Source organism: Gavia stellata, chromosome 12 (assembly GCF_030936135.1).
Source record: "Gavia stellata isolate bGavSte3 chromosome 12, bGavSte3.hap2, whole genome shotgun sequence".
In the NCBI taxonomy this organism is placed as follows: domain Eukaryota; kingdom Metazoa; phylum Chordata; class Aves; order Gaviiformes; family Gaviidae; genus Gavia; species Gavia stellata.
In genome coordinates this window covers 25314002-25326515 of record NC_082605.1, presented here as the reverse complement: position 1 = coordinate 25326515, position 12514 = coordinate 25314002, and the positions used below count along the sequence as shown (strand labels likewise).

The 12514-nt window shown below is 36.8% G+C and overlaps 1 protein-coding gene across 6 annotated transcripts in view; it reads right to left on the bottom strand.

The window, feature by feature from the left end:
• Window positions 1-12514, bottom strand: part of IFT122 (intraflagellar transport 122) — a 33670-nt gene that overhangs the window by 9325 nt on the left and 11831 nt on the right. For 3 of the 6 annotated variants that reach the window (XM_059823520.1, XM_059823522.1, XM_059823525.1), the window contains 7 exons: window positions 11852-12049; window positions 10083-10223; window positions 8299-8352; window positions 5863-6024; window positions 2776-2942; window positions 1701-1872; window positions 488-590 (listed from right to left, as the gene is read on the bottom strand). In XM_059823520.1, the coding sequence (XP_059679503.1) occupies window positions 488-590; window positions 1701-1872; window positions 2776-2942; window positions 5863-6024; window positions 8299-8352; window positions 10083-10223; window positions 11852-12049 (997 nt within the window). The remainder of the gene's footprint in view (window positions 1-487; window positions 591-1700; window positions 1873-2775; window positions 2943-5862; window positions 6025-8298; window positions 8353-10082; window positions 10224-11851; window positions 12050-12514) is intronic. The other 3 variants (XM_059823521.1, XM_059823524.1, XM_059823526.1) reach the window with 1 other exon arrangement.

The following is a 12514-nucleotide window of genomic DNA, read 5'->3' as shown; positions in this document are numbered from 1 at the left end:
AGATTGACAGTTCTATAGGTAATTTTATAAGCCTAACAAAATACATGAAAATTCTTAAAGAAACAGGAAAATTTTACTTGTACAAACCCAACATTACCTAAATAGAAGGAAAAACTATGCTTTCCACTCAGGTTTATAAGTTGGACACCATATTTTGAATTCTATTGGGATAAAAATATTAATAAAGACAGTTCAGATTATACACCAAATACTGTTGCCACATGCCACACTCAGAATCTGGACCTGTATTTAGATGCCATCATCTTTGATAGATCCATCCCATTTCAAATCTGATAGATTTAGATAGATACACCTCCTTATCAAATAAGGAGACTTCCAGCTACTTTAAGACCAGTATGAAAACACAGATTCAATTTGGTTTTGAATCCCACTGATAAGAAACTACAGGGCAGAGACTGCATATTGTGTATTGGAAAAATATGGAGTAAATGTCAAGTAACTAGTGATCTGTCAGTGACATTCTTACCTTTTTGGGCTTCTTCAAATCTATCATTCTCTGCTAGCCACTGAGCATAAGGGACATAGACATCATCTTTGAATTCAGGATGCTTTTCACTCAAAGCAAATGCCTGAGGTAAATAAAAATTTCATTTTTAAAGCACTGCATGATTTAAACAGTTAAAGGGTATAGAAAATTCCATGGTATCAATCCTTTAGCTCTAAGTAAATTCACAATAAAAATACATACACAGAACAGAGAGTGTAATCCCTATTTTCTCCAGTATGAAACTATGTATTTTAAAATAAAAAGCAATCAACAACAAAAGAAAATAAGCTAAGCATAGTTAAGAGTCTGGTCATTGAAACAGAGAAACTTGAAAGTGATTATCTAGGAAATTTAGTAGATTTCACAGCAAGAGACCAAAAAATATTTTTACTTTTACTGAATATATCTTCTAAAGAAATTGAAGTAACACCATAAATGCAGTTTAGATTCACTTTCTAAACTCGCTCACTAGTCAATAGAGGACTAAGTCTACAATTTTCCAAAGCACCCATATAACTGGGGGAGGGGAGTTGTCAACTGTAGCAGTTTGAAAACATTTCTTTAAGAAACTACACCTATCAAAAGCTTAATGTGAAGAAACAAGAACAAAATTAATGGTGAACCCCAGCTGTGAAGTGGGTGGTACTGGCAGCCGCATGTTTTTATGGAAAAACCCAGTGAAGTCGGAACTTTACCTAATCAGAAGCGTAAATCCACTTACTGAGTGGCGTCCACACTAACACAGCACACATTCATCAGATCTAAATTGTATGTATGGTATTGTCACTTGGGTGTGTCCAAATCAAAAATACAGTTCAAAACAGAATTTCCCATGATATAATTACTATTTATTCTTTCTGATGGACTAGAAGCATTCCATGGATTACCATAGGAAGTGGGCAACTGTAACTCAACAGGCAAAAAAGGTGCTCAGAAGTGAGACCAAGAAATATTCAGCCAGGAAACGAAATAGAAAAAAAAAAAGAAAAACAAAACCAAAACCACCACCAAAGAAACACTGAGCATACAAAATTAACTTAAATACTTTGAATCACATTCTACAAAAGCCTCCCTCCCTCCCTGCCTCTCCCTTCACTGCAGTGGTGCGAGAGCCAGACATTTGTCTCCTTTCTTGCAACCAGAGACAATAAGAAGTAGTGGTTTTAAACACAGACATCAAGGGCACACTTACTTCTTCCCAGCGATGAGTCTCTACATGGAGATGGACCAATGCTTTCAGGTCACCAACCTTCATGTAGGTTTCTGCTGCATAGCCAGGGTTATCAAGTTTCTTAAAATAGAAGGCACATTTTGACAAAGGCTCACGCTCAGCTTTATCCAGTTTTCGAGCGATTTCAATTAACCTAGACCCAGTAAAAAGAAGCCAGATGTTTCAGGTTCTGCCTTGTTGTTTTGCCTTTTGTTTAATTATTGTAATAACTTCACCTTTAATAAGTTATTATTTAATAAATATCATAATAGTAGTACCATGCAACACTGTTTCAGTTTTCAATAAACATTTCAAATTCTTTTTTTTTCCTTTTACAAACTCGAAACCCATTCCTTCAATCTTTACTCATACGTGTAATTCTGTATCTCAGACTCTTTGCACAGTCATGAAGACAGAGGGAGGGAGTAGGTCCTACATAACTAAGTGACATAGAACACACTTCGTCAACACTGACCTAAACAAAAGATGCCTGAATAAACATTACCCCCCTCTGCCACACAGTAAAACTGAGGCAAGGGAAGGCTGAGTGACCTGTCCAAGATCTTACGGCAACTCCGCAACGACCCAAAATGTCACCTATTGCAAATCAAGGAGAATTTGACCAGTGAGAGGAGTAGACCCAGAATTTCTAGGTATTCTGTGCTCCAGTTGTCTTCTCTACCCACTAGATGATTATCCTTAACAGCTTAAAACAACAGAAATAGACTATCACATATAAGCACTGCTGTGATGATTACTCTGAAAAGCTTAAAGACATGCATATTTTAGAAGACAGTCTCATACTACAGATAAACCCCGTTCATTCTCTTTACTGTTGTAATGCATTTATTTTCGTAACTTATTTATGTCCCTACCCTCTAAACATATGTAACTTTTAAAACATTTTTCATTGCAGATGTGTTTCAAATACTCAATCTGATATAAACAAAAGGCACATACCAAACACATTTGGTCTTATTTTAAAATTATGCAGAATTCATAATAACTCATTTCAGTTTTCATTATGCATTATCTCCGAGATAGAACTAAAACCTACATATCAACCCAGCCATGGTCTCCACTGATTTCTATGGCCTTCATGTGCTCGCCTGCAGACAGGTACATTTCCACTGCTGCTTTTGGTTCATTGATATTCTTGGCCCAATCTGCTTGTTTTTTTATTAGCATCTTTGTGTCTTTGGGGTCTCCAGATCCCAGAAAATCCTGTAATAGTACAACACAAAAGTTTGCATTGCCTTCTGGTCACAAACATTGTTACAGTCCAAATTCCAAAATACATGAAGGCTTTTTTAATGAATATCGTTATGTCTCCTAAGAAAAGAAATACTGCATACAGAGCAACATGAACTGATCCAGCCTTCAGCAATTATGAGGCCCCAGTGTTTGGTAGGAAACAATGGCAAGTGTCCCATTTAGACAGTTTTCAATTAAAAAAAAAGTGGGATATTCTGGGAGGGCCAGGAGACAGATGATACAGGTGCCTCATAGGTAATAAATACATCCCCACTTGATTTCTTGGAAAGCTTGCTCTCTGTTGAGCCTATTTAAGTGGATACAAATTACGATTTCAACATGCTTTTCAGGAACATGCCTTTTCAAAACAAAGTAGTACTAATCTCAAAAAGTGTAGTAGATCCATTCCAAGTTTCAGATTTTCTTTTGCAAGCCAAGAAGGTACAGTTTCATTCTCAAAGATGACCCAGCCCCACCCCATGCTTAGTTAACAATTGTATACCCATTTAATCATATGTTAGCATCAGCATGCCCAGCCACAAATCAAAGGCTGAAATTTCGTTTCTGCAAAGACACTTCATAATTATGTTACAATATATCAAAGAAGTTATTTTATAAGGACAGAATGACAGCTGCTCAAAAGTGAGCGACTCTGAACTACTGGTTGGACTTCTGCAAGGAATGGAAACACCAAGCCTGGATACTGTGATGATGGCCATTTTGGAAATATTTCTAATAGTTTGTTCAGCTTCTTCTGCCAATACCAAAGCCCTGGCACCATATAGTTCACATCTGTTAACATCATACAGCAGGAGAAAAGAAAAAAAAAAAAAAGTACTTCAACACCAGAATATCGATTAAGGGCTGTTAACAGAACAGGCTACTGTCCATTGAAACAGCTTCTATCAAATGAAAAATTAGAACAGAGGAGAAATGGAAAGGTGAGAAGACAGTAGAAAAATCACCCTATCCTCTGTTTTTCTGGTAAATTCTGATTGAGGTTTAAAAAAAGCAGAACAACAAACAGGCAAAAAACCCCCACAAAAAGCACCCACACAACAGATCTGTTCCACTACCACAATTCATCAGTTTCCCTGACGCAGCCAGTCAACAGGTACAGAACTATTCCCCATGTCTTTGTTAGCTCTCAGATGAGCTCCACGTAGGATTTTGCTCTAGAATTATCTTCTGCAACACAGCCCTGATTCAAGTGAATAACTATAAAGATGTCATGATAATCTTTGAATATGAAAAACTGAAGTGAAAGAATCAAGTTGAACAATGTCTTTGACACAACTTGTTTTCCAGCTTAGGTCACCAAAATAAGCCCAAAATCAAAAGCTCAGCTTCCTAAAGTATAAAGAGGTTTTTGTGAGTTCTCAGTAATTTGTGATCTGGTACTGCGATAACAAGCCTATGACCACATATCAAAGGACTTCCTGACCTCTGCCTCCAGTCTGGACTCTCTAGCCAGAGCTAATCAAAGTCAAGCACAAGATACCGGATTCTGTAAGAGTCCCTTTGCATAATTCTGGCAGCATTAAAAAAACAACAACAACAAAAAACCCTACACAAAAACACCCCAGCCCCCATATATCTGTCCTTGGAAAAATAACTGGCAAACAAGGGGAGGGGGGGTGTTACATATTCTTCCATGTATTGTGTACTCCCTGCACAAGAAGCTTCCTTCATATGCTATGAAGTACCTTTAATTTCCTCTGCATGGAGTTACTCTCAAGGATAGGAGACACAAGACCTTTTGCTCTGTGCTAGTTAAATATAGACATTACTACGGCCAAGAATTAAAAGATTCTTACGAAGACTTATGGGAAAATTTTCATCTATGAATTACATTTATGTTCAAGAGGAGCCAAAACACTGAAGCTAACAAAGACTCATCAGCCAAAAATAGTGGAAGTCAGACTTGCATCAGCAAAGCCCCGAAGTATTTATATTAAGCTCTTGGAAGAAAAAGATCTCTCTGTAGCACAATTTGTGGAATCTATGCTAGAACAGTTTATATGCATGTCATGGTAAAGTCTTTGTCCCGTATTGGGCAGAATAAGGCTCTGATGAGTGATGAATGAGACTAAACAGTGCATGCATTCTCAGGGATTTTGATAAGAAAACACCATAGATGACTTAAAAGCCAAGTAATGCTTTCTTATCACCATATAAAAACATCACTTTTTAAAGCCATATTCAATTTATTTCTACATGGAAACAGAGTTTAAAAAAAAAGCCAAGACATACTGAATCTTTGGAAGAAAATTCTCTAGTAAACAAAAATATACTAGGTTAGTATATTATACACTTTATAAAATATATTAATATAGAACTAACATACCTACTTAAGTTCAAACTATGAAATAAAAATATTTTTATTATAACACGGAAGTGAATTAAATGCATGGTGCACTCACCTCCACTTTGCCTGTGTACTACCTTATTATCCTTGGAAGACAAAAGAAAAAAGGGACTCGAGCAAGATAATGGGGAAGAAACAGTCATAAACCAAGATTTTTAGTTTTTAAAAAAAGGAAAATTACTATGGATAATACTATATAATCACAATGAAAGCATCACCTTTGGTGGTGTCCAACAAAAAAACCCACTGAAAAGCCATGAATTCCATGGACACATTTGAGACTATACAAAACACAATCTGCTACCTCAGTAGCAGACTCTGAAGAAAAACGCTACCATTACACCTAGACACAGAAGATGTTCATTGGCTTATCGGGAGTGAAATGGCTTTCAACTAATTAACTAAGAAAATAAAGTTGGAATTCAAAGCCCACATTTCATCTAATCCTTTTGTAGGATCATACTTTCCGCATTTAAATATTCAGTTGCATATAGTTGCAAATAAATAGTTGCAAACTATTACCTTTGCATAGTCAAACATGCATAAATCAGAGTACATATCGAGAGCTAGGTTTTCATGTCCACTTTTTTTGTACAACTTTGCTGCCTCATGGAATTTTCCCTGGTAGGCATAAACATCTGCTAGGAATAGTTCATTGTTGTTCTCTCCATGCTTCTTCCGCTCCTGGGAAAAAAAAAAAATGGAAGAGATGTAGAAAATATTCTAGATGATCAGGACCTAGGTGAGAAATAGCCACTGAAGAATTAGATTTTCAGGCTTAGATTTTAACTGTTAATAAAAACCTGTAACAGGATATGATAATTACGCCTCTCCTACATTTCTGGTGAATTTATAATTAAAGGATTAAATCCCTTCTTAATTAAAATTAGGAAGAGGAAAATTAAATGTCACTATACAAACCAAAGTGATGAAAAATCACTTCTCTTGATTTCACAGAGGAAAATGAACACACACTATCATTATGCTATGCTATTTTAAAAAAAGATATCTGATGGGTTCCTTATTTTCTCCTGTAGAAACTCACTAGCATATAATTTGGCTAAATTAACAATATGTGCGGGTGGGACGACAAACATGAAAATAATTGCTGGCAATAAGCAGATTCAAAGAGTATGTTAACCTGCCTCTGAATAAATAACAGTGTCACCACTACTGTCCTCACATGCAAGAGCTCATGATTTCAGGTAGGCAGCAATTGCTTCCAGAGCACCTGTACATACTCTCCTGCTAATTGGAACTGCTCACCCCTATTGTGTGGGAAGGGACCACAGAGGCAAAGTGTGTGCAGTACCACAGAGAAACCCTTTACATGAATCAGACCCATAGAGGTACACTGACTTCAAGGGACCAATGCCATATATATGCACATACACGTGCATACGTGCGTGCGTTTTAACATGTACGTTTATATTTATCCTGTATCTTGGAAACACATTACTATCCTGCTTTGGATAAAATTATTACTATTAGCCCACCTCATATGGAAATGCATAGATGTGAATTTAATTTAAAGAAAACGGCACAAAAGGGGAAAAGCATTCTATGAGCATACAAATTCAATTCTCTACTGCCAAAGGAGACTCAGCCATCACTCCTTCTGGTCACGCTTATTGACTAGGCTGATACTGGACTGGTGTTGAAAATTCCCTTTAAAACCTTGGTTAAAAGAGTAATCAGAGGAATTGTTACACAACTTTTTAAAGACTTCAGACTCTTGCCAGATACAGAGACCTGCCAATTATGTTTCCTGCTGTCATCAATTAGAAAAAAATGTGTCATTACTGAGAGAAAACCATCATAATAATGGCACATGTGTGCTTAGTTACACCCTTACAAGCCTTAAAAGGAATCCGATACACCACAAGCAAGAGTAAGCAGTGATATAGAACTCTCACTTCAGGAGCATTTTCAAGAAGTCTGAAAGTAAGTTTACGCCTATTTACAAAGGGAATCTTTCCCATTAAACAGAATATAACATGACAATTCCAGAATACCCTCAACAGATGCAGATCTGGAGAAGTATGTGTGGAAAAGAAAGGTTAGTAGTGGTGAGAGAATGCTCTCGCCTACCTATCTACCCTTTAAAGGCAAAAAAGCCCAAAACAAAAACGGGGTGGGGTGGGGGGGTGTCCTAATGCAGAACTTTGTCCCATGTTAGACACCAAGAAAAGTTAACTGCAACCAACAGGTGTTTTGACAGAACCAGGACAGCTCTGCAGAAATGGAAGACAAGGAATGTATTCTTTCAGAGAAGGTGTAAATCTTTTTAGGGTGAGAAAGAAGAATTCCCTTTATGCCATCTCAACACAGATCTTTAAACCAAGCATTATCATGCAATCTTTGTAGAAGGACATGCCATGTCTTTTAATGTGCTCATGACAGACAGTTATTGTCTAGTGAAATTCTATCAAGAAGCGTGAAAAGAATAAGAACTAGTGATTAGAGCACAGTATGGAAGCAAGGAATGCCAAATTCTATTTCCAGTTGCCACAGACTTGTCAGGAGACCTTGAGTTTGTCATTTTATTTCTCTGGGCCTGTTTCTGGCTCTGCAAAGAGGAGATAGTAAGTAATTACCTACCTCCAGGGGGTAAGGAAAGGCTTAATTAACTCATGTTTATGAAGTGTACTGTACTAAGCTCTGTTAGCACAGTAGTATTCTACCGATTATTAATTGGCTATTGAACATTATTCCAGTTTTCCTGAAGACAGTTTCATAAGTTCTCGTTGTCCCACATCCCCCTTTTTTTTTTCCCCGTGAAGTTGCAGTCATATGACTGTCATATTGAGTCATCTCTGCTAAGCAGGATTTTTCAGTCTAAACACATCTCCTACTGTCAGAAGCACTATCCGAACAAAAGTCCCTCCAAAACAGAAAGTACTGATTTTGGTATACTACTAAGTGTAAGAAAATACACTGTCTTTAACATTCTCTTACCTCTATGCTGCTGATCAATTCTAAATATCTAAGGTCTCGTACCCTGGTAAATGCCTATTGAAAAGGAAAAAGAATAATCAACTTGAAAAAGCCAGAAAAAAAAAAAATCAACAGAATATTGTTACGCATAAATCAAGCTGTCTTCATGTAAACAGGACAGACAGAAATATGCTGAGGTTTGTGTTCGTGTAGTCCTTAACCTGATAGACTCTGACTACAACTGGGGCCCCTCAGACATTACAGTAAAGACGACAAGGGTACAATCCAAACAGCTTATCACTGAAAATAAACAGCAACGGCAGGGACTACTAGGTGTACATATGTCAGTCCCCCAAGAAATACAAAGTTACATTTAAAATACTACATACTTCTATTCTGGCTATTTCATAGCTTTTCCATTTTGATGTAAGCCATGATACAGACAAGGAAATTTAAGGAAACTATTACAAGGTAGAACATATAATTGATTGTATTGCCAAGGCATACTGCATATGCTTATAGTTTTTATACCATTCTGAAAATTCAGTATGGAAGTAGCTCAGGGAGAGGAAAGGACATAAGAAGACGATAAAAGTACTGCAAGACAGTGTAACATCTTTTGAAAATGGAGATAAATGTGCAACCCAAAGTCTCAAGTGGCAAAGTCACGTGCGAGTTACAGCAGCTTAGCACTTATTCTTGACATGCATCAAAAAATAGATATTTAACTCTTTAGACCACACATTCAAGACTTCTAACCAAACTGATGCTTAAGAGGACATAGAATATTCTGCTTACGCCAGATGGGACTAGGAACTATGAAAGCCTTTAATGTCAAGAAGCTGCTTTTGTTCAAATTAATCCGCTCTAATTCTAAGAGGGCACTACTTTAAAATTCCAAGGAGGCACTGAAAACTTCTTTTTAAGAATATATATTTGCATAAAGCCATCTATGAAACTGGAATTATTCTGATGCCTCCACTTAAGAAAGAAAGAAAAATGAAGCATTTAATTTCCTGTAAAAAAAATCTGATATTAAAAAGATGCCTATCATCACAGGCCATTCCCTGCATATTTTTAGAATGTTTTCTTTCATACAATATTCATGACATTGAACTCAGTTCGCCCTCTCTTATTTGAGAAAAAGGTGGTGAAAGAAAATAGGGAAGTATTTTATGCCAGAGAAAACTCTGTTCTTCAGTATATGCCCATTTATAGACCACTCCCAAACCCAAGGCATTCCAGACACAAAATGACTAAAATTATTATATCCATTGCCTTCAAAGAACATTAGTCTGTAAATAACAAAGAATATGAAACCTCCACATTTGAACTGAGGTTATACTAAATACTTAGGGAAAAAAAAAAAGAATAGGTTTATAGCGTTGGGGAAGGGGGGGGGGGGGGGGGCAAAAAAAGAAGTCAGCTAAGGCATTCTTTGCTGCCACCCGGTGGTCAGCAGCACTACTGAACAACTTCCCACTTCTGTTTCCCTCAAATTCACTAACGCGTTTTCCAGTGGATGAAAGAAACCATTTTGTTTGCATTTAACACTTTGATTTAGAACATGGCATTTATCCAGAGCGATAAATTCGATTTCAGTTTAAAACCTCATCTCAAGCTCTTGAGTATATAACAAACCAACATTTTCTTTGGTATGTGGAATAACATATACACTAAAGACAAGCAAGACAGTAACCCAGGAACACCATTTTGTATTCCAGCCATAAAACGTACATTATACACACTATATATAAAAATATATAAACTAAGCTTTCTGCTAAATAAGTAAATATCTGCTTTACCTTTTTAGCAGTTTCAAACTCCAGCCCTTCCAAGGCTTCCATGGCCAGTTCTTTCCAGTCAGTATCAGTTACTCCTAAACACGCAATTTGATAGGCTTCTTTAAACATTTTTCGTTCCAGATATTGATACATGGGTGCAGACTGAGGATTTCCATTGAAAAACAGGTATTAGAAAGCATAATACTGAGATATATTAGTGAAATTATCTACATACATCGGGGAAAAAAATATATTCCAATCACAACCATTACAAGCTCCACAGAGAATAAATGTATGGGTTTTGTATAAGAGACAGAGCAACATTCTGGGGTGATTATTATTATATCTTTAGACAAGGTGGGTTAATTATATTCCAAACTCATCCATCTTGAAATCTTCAGTTCCTTGCATATTAGAAAGTAGTTAAGAATGTGAATTCTTCTGAGCATTGAACATGCTAAATATTATGTACAAGGAGCTTTTTTTTTTTAATGCTATGGAAGCAGAACAAAGGAGTGGGTAGTTTGTTCTCAAAGGCTAAAAGCACAAAAAGTGGCACAACAGCCCAGTGTGAAGCATCCCTGGAAATATTCAGACACAACAGGAAGAGGTATCCTGAGTAAGTAACCCTTCTGTGTCAACCAGTTTTACCAAGACTGCAACGATTAAGCCCAAAAGACACTGACCTCAAGGACCTGCCCTAAAAGGGAATTAAAAACAGTCAACTGCAGGCTGATGCAGACAAAGGCTCAGGATCTGCAGCTACAGCTCGAACCCTTTGAATGAACAGAGAGCACCACAGCTAGATTACCTTTAACTGTGGGTTTGCAACCAAAGACAGTATGCAGATTGATTTCTATGTTATTTTTATCAATTTATCTGAAAATTGTATACTTTTTGGTACTCCCTCCCTCCAAAAGCCTAGCTTTGAAAAAGCTGCCTCTGTGATACTTCACAGCAATTTTGTGGCATAACTGGTGCCTACAGCATGCCAAAGCCGGACGAAGAGTATACTAGGCCTGGTCGATCTCATGGCTGTCAACCACGCTGGGCAACTCACAGCCTAATTAAGGATCCGTGTAATGCTTCAAAGGAACAGACAGGGGTCTGTAACACAGGTAACCATTAGTTAATAAAAGCACATGGCACTTTCGCCACCTGCACTGACTCCGTTTCAAATCCTGTCCACACTTGGATGCGTAAGTCAAAATCTTTTTTTTTTCCTTTTCCTTTTTTTGTTTTGTTTCTTGGACTGTTTTAGACTCTTTCATTGCTTCCCATAATGCAGAAAATAGCATTTTGTGGAAGGCAATCTCTAAATTTAGAATATCAAAAAACCTACACACGTACTATACTTTCGGACTAAAATATATAGCTTAAACATTGCCTAAACACATCTAGATGAAGCAACAATAAGACAGTATTTGATATAAGAAAAAATGAAATTACAACTTGAGAAAAGGTATAGAGAGAGACTACAGTAAAAATACAGTAAGAGGTAACACCCGCACCATATCTTCATATTTGCTTTTAGATTATGTGCATTTGCAAGTAGAAAGGGAGAATTAGAAACAACAATCAACAACAGCAAAAAGGGAGTTAGCTTAATTAATGCCAAATAAACAAAAATAAAATAGATCACACAATATAACTTAAATAACGATGAAGAAAGGGTGAACTGCAATCATTTTGATAATGGAATACGAGTAAGTCTCAGAAAAGCTTCTTCACTTCTTAAACATTGATGTTTATGAGATGTAAAGCAACATTTAATGAGATTAAAGGATTACCTGTGGAACTTCAACAGCTGACATAGAAAAAACATGAAGACAGAAGATCTTGGAGCCATTGTAACCCACAACAAAGCCTTGAAGTTTTTGCTGATGGACAGGGAAGTTACTAGCTTTGATATTGAGGTAACCCCCTCCAGAAAAGCAAAGCATATCCTCACACTGTGTATTCCAAGCCACACTATTAGCATTGGGTTCCTAACGAGCAAAATAACTGATGATTACAACAGATGCAATCACATCATCTTTCCTAAGAAATATGCATCCTTCAGCTAGAATGTTTGACCTATTATAGCCTGAGTGTGTACACACACACACACACTATTTATGTTTGTAATATCCTAAAGCCTAGTATATTCCTAAACAGATTTACAGGGACATATTTTACATTTTAATAAGCAGCTGTAATTGTCTTTCCTTTGTTTTGCATTTACTAATGATCTATAGTATCAAACTGTAGAACATAATATAAAATGCCACAGTAATACACTGTTAGTTAGCTAGCACATTTAATTGATCATTTTTCTGTCCGTTACAAGAAGAAAGTTACAGACCCTATCTTTGCAGCACTTCATACTTTCTAACCAGTGTTCTCTGAAAACGTTTCATCACCATTAATGAGCGAACCCTTAGAGTGACTGCTAAACTGCCAACGAAGAGAGA